Raw genomic sequence first — 19,639 nt, 5'->3', positions numbered from 1 at the left:
CGAACACAGTTTTACATGACTGATCCAAATCTTATTGTTTTATAAAAAAAAAATCTTAGTGTACTTTATGCAATGGTTTTTATTAACTAAGCTTATAAACAAGTACATTGTATTGAATTGAATTGAAAAGCTTCAACATCACAGTTATCATGTTCATACCCAACCAGAAACATTGACCACTACAAACTGTCTTTCATGCTACTCCCACCTCGCAGCACTACAACAAACGTGAAACAACAGAGAATGATCAACATATGTGTTTGTTTGTGCAAAGGACTCTCCAAGAGGTCACTCTGAGGGATGCAACAGAAATATAGCCAAGATAACTTTATTGAACAAGAACTGCATGTCTGCAAGAAAAACACCTGGAAAATGTGCAAGCAATTTCTTGTTCACCGCTGTTCCCAGGTGCTCAGGTAGTTCAGGACAATGCTAGGTGGCCTGTTACTAACAGGTACAACAAGTGTGGACTCCTTCCAATATGGCAGCACAATGTTGGCCTTGTCCCTGTAGGACACCAGGGGAATCTAAAAAATAAGCCGACCTGAAAAGAGAAGATCTTGGTTCCCATCATAGATGACCTGGTGGAACAAGCAGTACACCATTGTGCTCTTTGGCAGGCAACTGACCACTGGCTTCACTCACAACTCTCTCCCTCTGGCTGGGCCTATTCAATACTGCTGAATTTTCACACATGTTCTCATGCCTGTGTTACTTAGAGCAGCAAGTAGATCACTATTCCGCTCAAGCACTGTCCACAATGTGCCATTTTGCCCAGATTTCTTTTTTTACCACAAAGGAATCATGGCTCAAACAATATAATATCAAAGTGGAAACATGCCAGGGCTATGCAACAGCTTTTTGCATAAGTTACTGGCCACTCCATACCTCGCAACTACTCACTGCGCAAGACACCCCACTCCATATGTGGAGAACAGAAACAAATCTATTACATGTACTGGACCATTCCCCCAAGTCCAACCTTTACCCTTGAGAAAAACACCAACAGCAGAAGATATACAAACTTTTTGTTGTCTGATCCCACATGTACAACTCCTGTGCTAACCTACTGTTGGCATTGCCCGTGTTCGCATCCGAGGCACTATGATGACTTGATTAGAAGATGGCAGCAAGGAAAAAGGCCGACCTGCCCAGTGCTCAAAACCTTGAGACAGGACCACCACTCCATCCACCAAGCCTTTTGAATTTTTAGAGCCTTCAAACTTACATTTGGCAAGACAGTGGTGGGTGAAGGGAGAGAGGAGACTGGCCTCCAGAAACTCATTCTCAGCCAACACTCTCCTGCGGAACCACCATCCTCAAAGCACATTGTATAGTGAGTTAACTTTAGATTACATAGAAATATTGCTGACGAAAGGCATTTATAACAATTAACTAAATGATTTCCATTTCAGAATCAATTCTCTTTTCTTGTTCTTGAGAATGAGTTGTAACTAATCCTAGAGCATGTCAGACTACCTTCTGTAGTGTCTATTGAGTTAGATATGACAGGAACATTTTGGTTCCTGACGGACTCCGTAGAACAGTGACGTGATTGCCTAGGTGTGGGTAATTGAATTCATTACGTAGAATGTTCAGTTAACGGTTACACACGGAGGAATAACAACGTGTAATACCAAGCTCCATGTTTGGTGGGATCATTTGCAAATACCCAGGCTGGGGAGGACGCTACACCTTGCTCATGAGGGACCGAGAAGGGCTGAATTCCGAAAGCCCTAAAGTATCAGCCAACATGCAAAACCTTGCACGACTCCTTGACCCTAACATCCCTCATGGGTCCATCTCCAAGCTAGTCCTAATTAATAGAAGCCTAGGATGCCAGATGCGCATACGTAAGATTACCGGCTTGCATGCCCTTACCCATTACACCCCCCCACATATCACAATTACACCTGGACTTAGGGGATATGATCTCACTGACAATTGGGGAAAACGGTCATGTAAAAGGTACGCTTTGGCATGTGTGTGTGTGTGATTTTAGCCTCTTTTTCTGAAGGACAAACATTCGGTCTCAATCCCGCCGTGTTGTCATTCTATCATCTGATTCATCTTTAGCATGAATAATCTAATTCCCCATACCTTGTAAGAGACTGATTCTCTTTTGTGTGCCCTCCCTCTTCTGTTACCTACCTCTCTTGTGAACCTATCGCCACGCCCCACACACACAGAGTACTTGTCACACATTTTTCTAAACTACACTTTAATCCCTTGATCATGTCTTTTTTGTGCTTTACTTCGCAGGAGCTGCACCCTGTGAAAGATCCTGCTACTTATGACTGGATGCCACAAAAAGTCTGCATAAAATGCCCTCTGGGTTAGTATCAACAAAGCAATATAGCTTTTCTTCATTGAACATGCATGCAGTGTGTTAGAATGAAAAGAAAGTATTACAAGCAGGTAAAATAGCTTGATGGATTAATGTGGTTGTTGGTGTAACAAAGTGTTCAGTACTATCCTTAAGGTAGTCTCACAGATTTGTTGATTCACCTTCTCTCGCTACAAATACTCCACCAACCACCTGATAACAAAGTGAGACATCTGAAGGCACAGGAAAAGAGGTATTGGAAGAGAGGTAGATTCCTTTTGAGCAATTGTCAGTAACTGGGCTTTATCTGGCAACTGTGATCACTGGTGGCTACCACCTTCAGTAAGGTTAAGGAGCATTATTATACTATATGAACAGTCTACATGGTGTAGTAGTAAACCGTAGGACAGCACAGTCCCTGACTTCTACCTCCTACTGTCATCTGTTAATTGTCTCTCTATATTTTGCTTTAATATTTATGGAAAATAGGCATGACCTATAATAACTCAATGAAGTACCAAAGAGAGAAAAAGAAATAGTATCCAAGCATAACATTGGTTCACTGATAGAATATCGATCCCAAAAACATTGATGTTAAAAATATTAAAAAAATATAGAATACAAACATAGCGACTCCCAAACCTACACAGGTGAGTACAAATATATTGAATCAAAAATATCGATATAAAAAATATAGATGTAAAAAATATTGATTTAAATATATATATATAAAATAAAATAATATATTTTAAATATATTAAATATTTATATACATTTTAATTTGAATAAAAGACATTACATTTAATATCCATTTTAACAAAATATAACAAATAAACTTCATAAAAAATATAAACCCACAAACGTAATATATATATATATATATATATATATTTCATCCAATTGCCCACAAGCTTTGCAGGACGCACTCCGCAGCAAGCCTTCCTTTCGGCGTACCAATGACAGCTGGTCCCATACCCGGATTATTGTTCGTTTGCCTTACGCGTTTCTAGACATGGCGTCTCTCATCAGAGGCAGCTTCAACAAATGAGTGGCAAGTTGTTCCTTTCAATTTATTCACATTCATGCGCCATAATAAATGTTTACGCCCACTTGCATTTATCATGAGATTTGCATGCTGGTAGTTATAGTCCAGAGGAACACTTCATTATTTTACCTTCAGTAGGTTCCAACTCACTTGTAATAATAAAAGCATGTGTTTCCTTAGTAGGAGTCGGAGTACTTCGGCCAGCAATTTTTGTCAGACTCGCTGCGCTGAATAGGTTTGAACACAGTTTCAACCACAGCCTCTTTAAGGTTGCAAGATGGTGCGCCTTGCCACGACGAGGGCCGCCGTGTAATTTATTTCATCCAATTGCCCACAAGCTTTGCAGGACGCACTCCGCAGCAAGCCTTCCTTTCGGCGTACCAATGACAGCTGGTCCCATACCCGGATTATTGTTTGTTTGCCTTACGCGTTTCGAGACATGGCGTCTCTCATCAGAGGCAGCTTCAACAAATGAGTGGCAAGTTGTTCCTTTCAATTTATTCACATTCATGCGCCATAATAAATGTTTACGCCCACTTGCGTTTATCATGAGATTTGCATGCTGGTAGTTATAGTCCAGAGGAACACTTCATTATTTTACCTTCAGTAGGTTCCAACTCACTTGTAATAATAAAAGCATGTGTTTCCTTAGTAGGAGTTGGAGTACTTCGGCCAGCAATTTTTGTCAGACTCGCTGCGCTGAATAGGTTTGAACACAGTTTCAACCACAGCCTCTTTAAGGTTGCAAGATGGTGCGCCTTGCCACGACGAGGGCCGCCGTGTAATTTATTTCATCCAATTGCCCACAAGCTTTGCAGGACGCACTCCGCAGCAAGCCTTCCTTTCGGCGTACCAATGACAGCTGGTCCCATACCCGGATTATTGTTCGTTTGCCTTACGCGTTTCGAGACATGGCGTCTCTCATCAGAGGCAGCTTCAACAAATGAGTGGCAAGTTGTTCCTTTCAATTTATTCACATTCATGCGCCATAATAAATGTTTACGCCCACTTGCGTTTATCATGAGATTTGCATGCTGGTAGTTATAGTCCAGAGGAACACTTCATTATTTTGCCTTCAGTAGGTTCCAACTCACTTGTAATAATAAAAGCATGTGTTTCCTTAGTAGGAGTCGGAGTACTTCGGCCAGCAATTTTTGTCAGACTCGCTGCGCTGAATAGGTTTGAACACAGTTTCAACCACAGCCTCTTTAAGGTTGCAAGATGGTGCGCCTTGCCACGACGAGGGCCGCCGTGTAATTTATTTCATCCAATTGCCCACAAGCTTTGCAGGACGCACTCCGCAGCAAGCCTTCCTTTCGGCGTACCAATGACAGCTGGTCCCATACCCGGATTATTGTTCGTTTGCCTTACGCGTTTCGAGACATGGCGTCTCTCATCAGAGGCAGCTTCAACAAATGAGTGGCAAGTTGTTCCTTTCAATTTATTCACATTCATGCGCCATAATAAATGTTTACGCCCACTTGCGTTTATCATGAGATTTGCATGCTGGTAGTTATAGTCCAGAGGAACACTTCATTATTTTACCTTCAGTAGGTTCCAACTCACTTGTAATAATAAAAGCATGTGTTTCCTTAGTAGGAGTCGGAGTACTTCGGCCAGCAATTTTTGTCAGACTCGCTGCGCTGAATAGGTTTGAACACAGTTTCAACCACAGCCTCTTTAAGGTTGCAAGATGGTGCGCCTTGCCACGACGAGGGCCGCCGTGTAATTTATTTCATCCAATTGCCCACAAGCTTTGCAGGACGCACTCCGCAGCAAGCCTTCCTTTCGGCGTACCAATGACAGCTGGTCCCATACCCGGATTATTGTTCGTTTGCCTTACGCGTTTCGAGACATGGCGTCTCTCATCAGAGGCAGCTTCAACAAATGAGTGGCAAGTTGTTCCTTTCAATTTATTCACATTCATGCGCCATAATAAATGTTTACGCCCACTTGCGTTTATCATGAGATTTGCATGCTGGTAGTTATAGTCCAGAGGAACACTTCATTATTTTACCTTCAGTAGGTTCCAACTCACTTGTAATAATAAAAGCATGTGTTTCCTTAGTAGGAGTCGGAGTACTTCGGCCAGCAATTTTTGTCAGACTCGCTGCGCTGAATAGGTTTGAACACAGTTTCAACCACAGCCTCTTTAAGGTTGCAAGATGGTGCGCCTTGCCACGACGAGGGCCGCCGTGTAATTTATTTCATCCAATTGCCCACAAGCTTTGCAGGACGCACTCCGCAGCAAGCCTTCCTTTCGGCGTACCAATGACAGCTGGTCCCATACCCGGATTATTGTTCGTTTGCCTTACGCGTTTCGAGACATGGCGTCTCTCATCAGAGGCAGCTTCAACAAATGAGTGGCAAGTTGTTCCTTTCAATTTATTCACATTCATGCGCCATAATAAATGTTTACGCCCACTTGCGTTTATCATGAGATTTGCATGCTGGTAGTTATAGTCCAGAGGAACACTTCATTATTTTACCTTCAGTAGGTTCCAACTCACTTGTAATAATAAAAGCATGTGTTTCCTTAGTAGGAGTCGGAGTACTTCGGCCAGCAATTTTTGTCAGACTCGCTGCGCTGAATAGGTTTGAACACAGTTTCAACCACAGCCTCTTTAAGGTTGCAAGATGGTGCGCCTTGCCACGACGAGGGCCGCCGTGTAATTTATTTCATCCAATTGCCCACAAGCTTTGCAGGACGCACTCCGCAGCAAGCCTTCCTTTCGGCGTACCAATGACAGCTGGTCCCATACCCGGATTATTGTTCGTTTGCCTTACGCGTTTCGAGACATGGCGTCTCTCATCAGAGGCAGCTTCAACAAATGAGTGGCAAGTTGTTCCTTTCAATTTATTCACATTCATGCGCCATAATAAATGTTTACGCCCACTTGCGTTTATCATGAGATTTGCATGCTGGTAGTTATAGTCCAGAGGAACACTTCATTATTTTACCTTCAGTAGGTTCCAACTCACTTGTAATAATAAAAGCATGTGTTTCCTTAGTAGGAGTCGGAGTACTTCGGCCAGCAATTTTTGTCAGACTCGCTGCGCTGAATAGGTTTGAACACAGTTTCAACCACAGCCTCTTTAAGGTTGCAAGATGGTGCGCCTTGCCACGACGAGGGCCGCCGTGTAATTTATTTCATCCAATTGCCCACAAGCTTTGCAGGACGCACTCCGCAGCAAGCCTTCCTTTCGGCGTACCAATGACAGCTGGTCCCATACCCGGATTATTGTTTGTTTGCCTTACGGGTTTCGAGACATGGCGTCTCTCATCAGAGGCAGCTTCAACAAATGAGTGGCAAGTTGTTCCTTTCAATTTATTCACATTCATGCGCCATAATAAATGTTTACGCCCACTTGCGTTTATCATGAGATTTGCATGCTGGTAGTTATAGTCCAGAGGAACACTTCATTATTTTACCTTCAGTAGGTTCCAACTCACTTGTAATAATAAAAGCATGTGTTTCCTTAGTAGGAGTCGGAGTACTTCGGCCAGCAATTTTTGTCAGACTCGCTGCGCTGAATAGGTTTGAACACAGTTTCAACCACAGCCTCTTTAAGGTTGCAAGATGGTGCGCCTTGCCACGACGAGGGCCGCCGTGTAATTTATTTCATCCAATTGCCCACAAGCTTTGCAGGACGCACTCCGCAGCAAGCCTTTCTTTCGGCGTACCAATGACAGCTGGTCCCATACCCGGATTATTGTTCGTTTGCCTTACGCGTTTCGAGACATGGCGTCTCTCATCAGAGGCAGCTTCAACAAATGAGTGGCAAGTTGTTCCTTTCAATTTATTCACATTCATGCGCCATAATAAATGTTTACGCCCACTTGCGTTTATCATGAGATTTGCATGCTGGTAGTTATAGTCCAGAGGAACACTTCATTATTTTACCTTCAGTAGGTTCCAACTCACTTGTAATAATAAAAGCATGTGTTTCCTTAGTAGGAGTCGGAGTACTTCGGCCAGCAATTTTTGTCAGACTCGCTGCGCTGAATAGGTTTGAACACAGTTTCAACCACAGCCTCTTTAAGGTTGCAAGATGGTGCGCCTTGCCACGACGAGGGCCGCCGTGTAATTTATTTCATCCAATTGCCCACAAGCTTTGCAGGACGCACTCCGCAGCAAGCCTTCCTTTCGGCGTACCAATGACAGCTGGTCCCATACCCGGATTATTGTTCGTTTGCCTTACGCGTTTCGAGACATGGCGTCTCTCATCAGAGGCAGCTTCAACAAATGAGTGGCAAGTTGTTCCTTTCAATTTATTCACATTCATGCGCCATAATAAATGTTTACGCCCACTTGCGTTTATCATGAGATTTGCATGCTGGTAGTTATAGTCCAGAGGAACACTTCATTATTTTACCTTCAGTAGGTTCCAACTCACTTGTAATAATAAAAGCATGTGTTTCCTTAGTAGGAGTCGGAGTACTTCGGCCAGCAATTTTTGTCAGACTCGCTGCGTATATATATATATATATATATATATGTATATATATATATATATGTATATATATATATATATATATATATATATATATATATATATATATATATATATATCCGGCACTGTCCACCCCACGTTTGTAGATTCTCTGCAATGACTGGAGCACGGACCATCAAATAGGTGCTGGCAAAATTATTTTTTTCCCATTTAGCAGCAGTCAGCCATGACACGTTTCAGCCCCGGAGGGCCTTTATCACATGACTCGCTCCACAGCTTCACTTTGCCTTTTCTATAATTTTTCCTAAAGTGACAGGTGCAAAATGTTTAACAGTCGTAGACATAAACAATAAACTATATGTTTACATATCTAATACCTCGTTTGGTACTGGATTTAAAACCATGGAAGCTCAATCCAAACATTAACATCATGGAAAAAATTACTATAAATTCATGGTTAACATCTGTGTATAAAATACATTAACATTTGAATTACCTGGCTCCAGATTTCGAGAATACCTCGGCACAGTTTTCCTATTACAGTTTTAGTATCTCAGTAGAGCAATTCATAATAAATGCATTTTGCAAACCCATCAAATATTTTTGTATAATACAACTTGCACAGATAATCTATCAATTATCACAACCTGTAAACAACCTTTTTTAATGTAAACATTACAACTGTAAAAAGTGCTCAGTGCAAGAATCTAAAAGTGCATGTGCATGTCCTAGAAGTGAAATAGGCTACAAAAAGTTTTAAACTGTAGATTTTGACTGGGAAGACGGCTTGAATTATTGATTCATTCGTTATTTATCTAATTTGTATAAATACATTGTTTCCTCTAGTTGGTACCACCCAATATTAGTGCATTGCTCTATCCTAACTTTGTTTACAGAGAAGTGTAGAGGGCTTCCGTAGCATTTAATCCGCCCAGATGTTTAGAGTCTAGCTCAAGGATGTACCAAGTTTCCATTCTATGTAACATCCTTTCACGGTTTCCTCCTCTTTTATTTGGTGGTACGGGATCAATCAAATAGTATTTTAAATCATTGCAATCGGACCTGTGGCATTTGCCAAAATGCCACGCCACAGGATAGGAATGATTCTGATTCTTGATGGCACGTATATGCTGGAGTATCCTTTTGTGGCCCTGAAGTATAGTACTTCCTACATATCGTAGGCCACATGTGCACTCCAGCACATAGATTACATGATCAGTCCTGCATGTTAATGGTCTAGTGATGTTACGTTCCTGATTACCAAAGGGGATCTTATATGCTGCTTTATTGATGCCATATTGGCAAGCTTTACACATTTTTGCACTTAAAAAATCCTTTGCGTTGTGTAAGCCAAGTTGTTCCTGTTTGGTTCTAGAGGTTACTTTTGACCAAACTGTCCCTCATTGCAGGTGCCCTGCTGTATGTAATAGCTACATTTTGTGGCCCCATATGGAACATATGAAAGAAATCTACAATAATTTAAGACTTTAAACTATTAAAAAATATTTCAACTTAAATTTTCCAAGGTCCTCTACACTTCTCTGTAAACAAAGTTAGGATAGAGCAATGCACTAATATTGGGTGGTACCAACTAGAGGAAACAATGTATTTATACAAATTAGATAAATAACGAATGAATCAATAATTCAAGCCGTCTTCCCAGTCAAAATCTACAGTTTAAAACTTTTTGTAGCCTATTTCACTTCTAGGACATGCACATGCACTTTTAGATTCTTGCACTGAGCACTTTTTACAGTTGTAATGTTTACATTAAAAAGGTTGTTTACAGGTTGTGATAATTGATAGATTATCTGTGCAAGTTGTATTATACAAAAATATTTGATGGGTTTGCAAAATGCATTTATTATGAATTGCTCTACTGAGATACTAAAACTGTAATAGGAAAACTGTGCCGAGGTATTCTCGAAATCTGGAGCCAGGTAATTCAAATGTTAATGTATTTTATACACAGATGTTAACCATGAATTTATAGTAATTTTTTCCATGAAGTTAATATGTGTCGAGCACCTTTCTACATAATATTGTCAGACTACACGGCATTCCTTATGGTCTTATCACGGACAGGGGTACACAATTTGTTTCCAAATTCTGGAGGCAATTGTTTACTTTATTACAGATTGACGCTCGTTTGTCCTCTAGCCATCATCCTCAGACTGAAGGACAAACAGAACGGGTCAATCAAAGCCTGGAACAGTTTGTGAGATGTCAGTCCCTTCAGACGAATCAGGATTGGGATGAAATGATCTGGTTAGCAGAACTATCGTATAATAACAGCCATCACTTCTCTACATTGTTTACTCCCTTTTATGGATCTCATGGTTTCCATCCCAGAGTACTACCCATTCCTCTGTCAGTTACATGTAATACTCCATCAGTCACCTCTTTGGTTCAGCATTTGCAGACAGTTTATACCTCCATACAGGACAATCTGGACAAAGCAAAGGTGGCTTATAAGAAAGGAGCAGATGCACATAGAACACCAGAACCTGCTTATCAGTCAGGAGATAGAGTGTGGCTGTCTACTAGACATATTGCTTTGCGTGGTTCCTGTAAATTTAAACCCAAGTTTATAGGGCCTTTTCAGGTTGCAAGGGTCATTAATCCTGTAGCGCTACAACTAGACCTGCCTCCATCGATGAGAATACACCCAGTGTTCCATGTATCTCTCCTCAAACCCGTTGAGCCTGGTACACGCCTCCCACCTATACCGAGTCCGGTGATGGTGGATTCAGAAGAAGAGTATGAGGTTGAAAAGATCATTGATTCTAGGCGTTGCAGAGGCAGATTGCAATATTTGATACATTGGAAAGGGTATGGTATTGAAGAACGTAGCTGGGAACCTGCGAGTCAGATACATGCTCCCCGATTGTTACGCCTTTTCCATCGTCGCTATCCCAACAAACCCAAACCTATTGGCGGAGGAGTAGGAGGGGTGTACTGTCGTGCTTGTGTTCGAGGACGTGGTTGGCAATCCTCACATCCAGTTGGTTGGCATGATCAAGACGCATGCGCGAAGAATCGAGCATGCGCGGATGCATAATTCCCAGCATTCAACCACTCCCTTCCCTACATTGAACGCTTCGCGTTCCGTTCCGGTTCCGGGGTCAAGTTTGGTTTGTGTCCGGGTCACGGTGGTGGCGAGTAGCGGGATCCGTCGGGACTTCGGCGGTCGTCGGGTCGTCTCCTGGCAAGTACAGACTAGTGACTTAATATTGATTGTTTTAGTATCTTTCCATATAGCGAGAGGTACAGTTGTGTTGCTTTACTCTCGCGTATTTTCGCGTTGCCCTGAAAGCATCGGCAGCAATTCCCTGAGCGTCTAAGGGAGTGGCTATTAGTTGTTTTGTAGTTTTGTTGGAGTTCTTATTTGCCACGCGGTACGTGCAATACTTTAGGTGGATTAGGAAGACGGTGATCTTCCCTTGATATTTGTTGGAACTAGTGGAGCATTGATACTAGTCCCGGCGCTTAGTTATTGTTTTCCTGGTACTAGAGGAGTGTTGATTCTAGTTCCAGTCTTTTAGGCTTTCCTCCATCCCTTACACAGGTAGGCTGAAAATTATGTTCTCCTCATTTACCTGTGGGGCACAGATAGTAAGGTACTCACTCTAAAACATATTGCAGGATATACAGAAAACTCCCATTTCTGATCACCAGACCAGACATCCCTATATACATGTTGCCAGCTCTTTCACCTGAGCTCCGTATGTAACTTTCTCATTATTCCCACATTTCTTACTACAACTCATCGAATTACTACACTAACCATTGTTCTTTGTATCCATATAGGACTCCAGTATTCAGAGATTTGGTGGCTCCCCAGAAAGAACAGTTACTCCTCCTGTATATGAAGATACCTGTGTTTTTCCCCCACTTTCCTTGTTTTGTCCCCCTGTTTCCCCTGACGGGCATCACTATCATTGTTCAGTGATATCATTCTGGCATGTGGTGAACCAGTTAGGGGAGTCAGTGGAAAGAACATCACCTTCTTGGTACTTCTGAGGCAACATTCGTGTCAAGCATCACAGAACGCGAAGACATTATTTATTTGCCGCCCATGTACCATGGAGGTGACTTTAGACGACCTGGCAAACATGATGGGTAATCTCCAGAGGGAGACCCAAGCATTGGCCGAGAGATTAGACAGAATGGACATAGATGGTGGGGCGGGTGCTACAGGCCCACAGACTCCTGTTATACAAGTTGTCACTCCACCTCCCCCTATACCCTTGGCTCCCCCGGAAAGATTCAATGGAGACCCAGCCAAATGCGCAGCATTCATTAGTCAGTGCCAATTACATTTTATGTGCAAAACTGCTTGTTTTCCTTCAGATCAAGCTAAGGTGGCTTTCGTCCTCTCATATTTAGGAGGTCCTGCGGCGAATTGGGCCATACCCCTAATCGAGAGAGATGATCCCCTGCTTCTTGATTATAACGCTTTCAAGAGAGAATTGCGGAAATTATTTGACAAACATACATTCACACATGCAGCTGATACAAAACTATTGACACTCATACAAGGTTCTAAAGATCTAGCTACATATACATCCACTTTTCACCGTCTGGTGGCAGAAGCTGAATGGCCTCGGGAGAAACGCAGCGCCTTATTTTATAAGGGGCTGCGTGATGAATTAAAAGACGCTTTAGCTCATGTTGTTGACCCCCCGGATACATGTCCAGAGCTAATTGATCCAGTAGTAAAACTGGATCACCGGTTAGGAGAAAGAAGGAAGGATAAGACTAGGAGTGAATTCAATAGAATACCTTTCAAAGACAGCAAAACTGAGACTGAAGGAAGTGTAGAAACCGTAGAACCTATGCAGATTGGGAGCATTAAGGGACCCCTCAGTGAGGCAGAAAGACAACACAGAAGGAATCTTAAACTATGTTTGTATTGTGGCAAAGCCGGGCATTTCCTGAGGGATTGCCCCGTTAAGCCTAAACAAAAGAGACAGTCGGAAAACTAGAGGACCCGAAGCCAAGAGAGACTAAGGCATCGGGTCATTCAGGATCAATAGTCTCCTCCTTATCACATTCACAGAGTTACTTTTTTGTGCCTTCTTTGTTGCAAGGAAATACTCACCGATTAGAAGTCTCCATAATGATTGATTCCGGGGCTTCCGGTAACTTCATGGATGGTAACTGGGCAAAGGAGAACCACTTTTCCTACATACCAAAGAAAATCATGGAAGAGGTATATACTATCGATGGGAGTTCTTTGAAATCCAGCCCCATAACCCATACCACAGAGACATTAGAAGTTATCATAGCTGACACCCATTGGGAATATCTTAGCTTTGATATCATTCAGTCCCCGCAATTCCCTGTGGTGTTAGGACTTCCCTGGATAAGACTCCATAACCCGACCATAGATTGACAGACAGAACGGATATCATTCGATTCTGTATTATGCCATACACACAAGCAACCTATTGCCTCTACGCTGTCCAGTATAAATACTACAGTATTAGAAACTACAGCCAGTGAACCCCTGATAGATCCAGTAGGCCATGAGGCAGTGGTACGCGAGATGAAAGATGATGTGGAAAAACCTGATGTGAGTTTACCAGAAGCCTATAACATGTATTCATCGATTTTTGATGCCAAGGAAGCCACCAGTCTACCCCCACACAGGGTATACGACTGTAGAATTGACCTACAAGCAGGGGCTCGTATTCCGACTAGCAGAGTATATGCTTTGACAGAGAAGGAAAACATTTACCTAAGAGAATATTTGGATAAAATGCTTGATCTTGGGTTTATCAGAGTCTCTAGGTCCCCCGCTTCATCAGCTCTCTTTTTTATCCCTAAACGTGAGGGTGGTTTGCGTTGCTGCATAGATTACCGTTCCCTTAATGCCGTAACTATCAAGAACAGATATCCGTTGCCACTCATCTCCTCTCTCCTAGATCAGGTTAAGACAGCTAAGTATTTTACCAAGCTGGATCTAAGAGGGGCATACCATCTTGTGAGAGTAAGAGAAGGAGATGAGTGGAAAACGGCGTTCTGCACCAAGTTCGGATTGTTTGAATATTTGGTGATGCCCTTTGGGCTCTGTAATGCGCCTTCCGCGTTCCAGTATTTCATAAATGATGTGCTGAAAGAACTGCTGGATAAATGTGTCATCGCATATATAGATGATCTCCTTATCTATTCAGCTACATTGGAGGAACATGAGGGTCATGTTCAAGCTGTGTTACAGAAACTAAAGGATAATTACCTGTTCTGTAAGTTGGACAAATGTTTTTTCCACAGGTCCCATGTTGCCTTTTTGGGGTATATATTGTCATCACAGGGATTGCAAATGGATCCGCACAAGGTACAGGCTGGTATTCAATGGCCGTCTCCCGCTTCAGTGAAGGAGATACAACGGTTCCTTGGCTTCGCCAATTTTTATAGGCGTTTTATAGAGCATTTTTCAGAGATTGTAACACCCATCACCAAACTCCTGAGGAAAGATACGCCTTTTGAATGGTCCTCTGAAGCTGAGCATTCTTTTCAGACCTTGAAAAAAGCATTTACTGTTGCCCCTATACTAAGACATCCTGACCAACAGAGCCCCTTTGTAGTGGAGGTTGATGCATCTCAAGTTGCAGTAGGAGGAGTGTTGTCACAAGCCCATTCAGAGACTGGAGAACTACATCCTGTAGCTTATTATTCACATAAGCTCACTCCAGCGGAAATCAATTATGCCATTGGGGAAAGAGAGTTGCTTGCAATAAAGAAGGTACTGGAGGAATGGAGGCAATATCTATTGGGTACCAGATACACAGTCACCATAATAACAGGTCATCGCAACTTACAGTATCTCAAAACCACTAAAGCATTGTCCATGAGACAACTGAGATGGACTCAGTTCTTTGGTGGATATGATTTTGAAATCCATTTTAGAGCAGGAAGGAAAAACGGTAAAGCAGATGCTTTGTCCCGTTTGGGTTATGAAAGTCCCCCGATAGCGGAAGATCCTCCCTCCATTATAGATACCAACAAGATAATTGTAGGCTCCTTCACGGAAGAACAATTCCTGAAGGAAGTAGCTAACGCACAACAGAGGCCAGAAGCAACTGCCTTTCTTCAAACTCAGGACACTCAAACGAAACTGGGGTTACAATATGTACATAATGGATTATACTTACCTGAAGTCCAACAAAGACATACGGTTATGAATTGGTGCCATGCACAAGGTGTTGCAGGTCATCCAGGGTACAAGAAGACTATTGAATTGGTGAAACGCTACTGTTGGTGGCCAACCCTGAATCAGGACGTACCACAATATGTCAAAACCTGCGCTGTCTGTGCCCAAGGCAAGGCCTCTCACATCAAACCTGTAGGACTTTTATATCCTATTCCCTCTCCACCAGGCCCTTGGCACACTGTGTCGATGGACTTCATTGTTGAATTGCCACGCACAAAAAAAGGAAACACCACGGTATTAGTAGTGGTAGATCTATTCACTAAATCAGCTCATTTTATACCTCTGTCTAGTCTCCCTACATCAGTCACGTTGGCACAGGTTTTTCTACATCATATTGTCAAACTACACGGCATTCCTTATGGTCTTATCACGGACAGGGGTACACAATTTGTTTCCAAATTCTAGAGGCAATTGTGTACTTTATTACAGATTGACGTTCGTCTGTCCTCTAGCCATCATCCTCAGACTGATGGACAAACAGAACGGGCAAAGCCTGGAACAGTTTGTGAGATGTCAGTCCCTTCAGACGAATCAGGATTGGGCTGAAATGATCTGGTTAGCAGAACTATCGTATAATAACAGCCATCACTTCTCTACATTGTTTACTCCCTTTTATGGATCTCATGGTTTCCATCCCAGAGTATTACCCATTCCTCTGTCAGTTACATGTAACACTCCATCAGTCACCTCTTTGGTTCAGCATTTGCAGACAGTTCATACCTCCATACAGGACAATCTGGACAAAGCAAAGGTGGCTTATAAGAAAGGAGCAGATGCACATAGAACACCAGAACCTGCTTATCAGTCAGGAGATAGAGTGTGGCTGTCTACTAGACATATTGCTTTGCGTGGTTCCTGTAAATTTAAACCCAAGTTTATAGGGCCTTTTCAGGTTGCAAGGGTCATTAATCCTGTAGCGCTACAACTAGACCTGCCTCCATCGATGAGAATACACCCAGTGTTCCATGTATCTCTCCTCAAACCCGTTGAGCCTGGTACACGCCTCCCACCTATACCGAGTCCGGTGATGGTGGATTCAGAAGAAGAGTATGAGGTTGAAAAGATCATTGATTCTAGACGTTGCAGAGGCAGATTGCAATATTTGATACATTGGAAAGGGTATGGTATTGAAGAACGTAGCTGGGAACCTGCGAGTCTGATACATGCTCCCCGATTGTTACGGCTTTTCCATCGTCGCTATCCCAACAAACCCAAACCTATTGGCGGAGGAGTAGGAGGGGTGTACTGTCGTGCTTGTGTTCGAGGACGTGGTTGGCAATCCTCACATCCAGTTGGTTGGCATGATCAAGACGCATGCGCGAAGAATCGAGCATGCGCGGATGCATCATTCCCAGCATTTAACCACTCCCTTCCCTACATTGAACGCTTCGCGTTCCGTTCCGGTTCCGGGGTCAAGTTTGGTTTGTGTCCTGGTCACGGTGGTGGCGAGTAGCGGGATCCGCCGGGACTTCGGCGGTCGTCGGGTCGTCTCCTGGCAAGTACAGACTAGTTAAACAAAGAAGGGGGAGAAGGAGGTTAAACCAGACCAGGTCGGCCTCCAGTCTGTGTACGAAATACAGGGACCTTATGTCAAAGGTCCAGAGACCTGGTGGGTGTATTTATGGTTACTGCTTACTGAGTCAGTGTGTACCAAAAATATATGTAAGAAAGAAAAATTTCTTTCTAGAGTCCCCTCACTCACCGGGGTTGCCCCACGGTGACATGCTTCATCATTGGGGCCATCCCAGTTCTCTACGAAAAGGGGCGTGCTGCGACAAGGCGACTACGCTGGAGCACTGGTTTTGTGAGATGACTATGTGTGGTGCAAGTGTGATAATGGTGGAGTGGGTGTGGGATTAAAAATACCGTGCTAGTGGGCCTCAACAATTTATTTCGCTCCTAGTGTGGTATAAAAAAGTTAAAAAGGGGTAACACTGTATTCTAACTTTTACTGAGCTAGATCAGTGTTAAGGTCAACATGTTTCAAGCTCCCCCAAGCTTTTCTTCAGGACCATACAGGGTCCAGCCCTGTATTGCCACTCCTGTTTCCAAATGAAAAAAGTGTTGCTAAAAAATATAATTTTACAATGAACGCTGTTGTTAATAAAACATGCGTGCTGTACATACGTTTTGTATTTCACTGCGTTTTCTGCAAAATAGAACAACAAATGTTAAATGATGGACAACCCCTTCCAAGAAGGGGAACAACTCACAAGCATCTCACTCCAACTAGGGCGTGAGTGTGCCCATGGCATCATATTGACGCGTGCTGGTTTTCAAGACGGTGTTGAAAAATAAATCACTGTGAATAAAGTGGTTTAGTGGTTTCACACATACAACATACAAACATATAGACTAAATGTGACTATAGACAAAACACACACTATACATACACGAAATAATATGGCAGATGGTTATATTTACATAAAAGAGTGTATGGTTACACCCCATGGTCTTAGGCAAGGGCAGGAACGCCTCGTGGAAACATTGCTGAAAAAAGGGATTGTCAAAATGCAGAGTTAGGAGGTTTTTTCCTCTTCTTGTTTGCCCATTCGGAATTGCCGTCTTTCTAGCAAGATTACATAGTCCATTCACTTACTTCCTATCGGCAGACCCGCTCGGTACTACCTGGTTGCTTCCTCACCCGACCGCATACTGATCTGAAGCCGGGCTCGCGGTGTATTTAAAACGCGTGAGCTTCCGGGTGGCGGGAAACGCCTTTGTTTTGCTAGAGCGCGCACTGGGGCGGCCATATTGGTAGGATGCGATCGCGCTCGGCGCGAGTGTAAGTTACAAACACTGAATATTAATGAGTACCGCTGGGTACAGGGATATGCAACAATTTAGGGCGCCAATGTGGACAAGGGCGTCCTTGCACATGAATTTAGAACACAAGATAAATTTTGCGGGGTTGGAGACGTTTTTGGATTGGTTTAGGCTTATTCATAAAAGGGCGGGTATCATAACTTAGGCAGATAGGCAAGGATGGTACCTATCGTGTCTGGGAAGGCTCAGCTGGGTGTATTAGTTTTTAAGGAAAGAGGTATTTCTGATAGTAGGGTTTGTTTTGTTATCAGCGACAGTTTTCTATGGTATTCAAACAGTTCGGACCAACCCCGAACAGTCACTAGAAAAAATAACTATGGGCGAAATGCTCCCCACGGGATTTCATCATTAAGTTGGGTATCTGTATGAAGACGAAAAACCCATCTTTGTTCTTTTTCATGGAGGGTGCGTTCCAGATTGTCTTTGTTTTTCACTGTTTCTAATACTACCCAGGACAGATCATTGGGTGTATGGTTCTGCTCAATGAAGTGGGTGGTCATTCTTGTTGTGGCTCGCTTGCACCTGATGTTACTTCTGTGCTCTACTATGCGAGTACTGACCTTCCTTGTCGTCATTCCTACATAGTGAAGGTTGCACGTACAGGTTATCAAATACACAACCCCACTTGTGTTGCAATTAGAGAAACCTTTTAGTTCCCATCTCGTACTGTTGTTGAAGATAACGTTTTTGGTTGGGGAGGTCAAATGACAAACACTGCAGTTGTTGCATGGGAAATGACCGTCCGGTAGTGGCTGGCATCTTACTGTCTGAATTAATGCTGTGGGACGTGTGTGTACCAAATAATCCTTCAAATTTTTACCCCGCCTATGGCTAAACATAGGAGTAGGTATGTGTAGGCCGCCGCTGTTAAGTATTGGCCAATGTTTCTTGATTATTTTAGATACATTGTTCGAGACTTGATTGTACGTGGTGATACAGATTGGTTTTTTGTCCTCAGGTTGAGTTCTTTCTTTGGGTTCTAAAAGTGCTTCCCTGTTGTTGTTGGCCGCCCGTTTTTTAGCCTCTTTGATCAGTTTATTTGGGTATTTCCTGTATTTCAGCTTGTTGCTTAGGTCTTCCGCTTGGGTTAGGTAGTCTGATTTCTTGCTACAGTTCCTGCGTAAACGGAGGAATTGTCCAAATGGCAGGTTTTGTTTGAGATGGCGAGGGTGAAAACTGTCAAAGGTCAAGAGACAGTTTCTTGCCGTCTCTTTAAAATGAGTTGTTGTCACCAGTCTACCAGACTCAGCATGGATGTTTAGATCAAGAAAAACTAGATCTGTCTTACTCATTGAGCAGGTGAACTTCAGGAAAGAATCCTGTGTGTTAAGCCAGGTGAGAAAGGTCTGTGCTTCTTCCTCAGTGCCCTGCCAGATCAACAGAATGTCGTCGATATAGCCTTTCCAGTGGAGGATATGATGTCTATGTGGATTTCCTTCAATCAGTATTTTGTTTTTCTCCAGTTGGTGGACGTACAATCCGGCTATACTCGGCGCGAATGTGCTGCCCATACTGGTCCCATGTTGTTGTTTATACAGGGTCGATTCAAAACGGAAGAAGTTCTCACATAGTGCCAGTTGGCAGCATTCGAGTACCACATGGCGAGGAGTCTGGAATGACCACTCGTTTTCGTACAATACTTCCTCTAGAATCTGTAAAGTCTCTCTGTGTGGCAAGCTGGTATAAAGACTTTCAACGTCCAGACTTATCAATAGGCTGGATGACATATCAAAGGTTAGATCTTGTAGCAGGCATAGTACGTCCTTGGTAT

At 42.9% G+C, this 19,639-nt stretch overlaps 1 protein-coding gene across 1 annotated transcript in view; it reads left to right on the top strand.

Annotated features, from left to right (window-relative positions):
* The window catches only part of TNFRSF8 (TNF receptor superfamily member 8), a 258,101-nt gene that overhangs the window by 70,816 nt on the left and 167,646 nt on the right, over positions 1-19,639 (top strand). The window contains exon 3 of the mRNA XM_078640895.1: positions 2,263-2,335. Within this exon, the coding sequence (XP_078497021.1) occupies positions 2,263-2,335 (73 nt within the window). The remainder of the gene's footprint in view (positions 1-2,262; positions 2,336-19,639) is intronic.

Source organism: Lissotriton helveticus, chromosome 5_1, assembly GCF_964261635.1.
Source record: "Lissotriton helveticus chromosome 5_1, aLisHel1.1, whole genome shotgun sequence".
NCBI lineage: Eukaryota > Metazoa > Chordata > Amphibia > Caudata > Salamandridae > Lissotriton > Lissotriton helveticus.
This window is presented reverse-complemented; position numbering and strand designations above follow the sequence as displayed.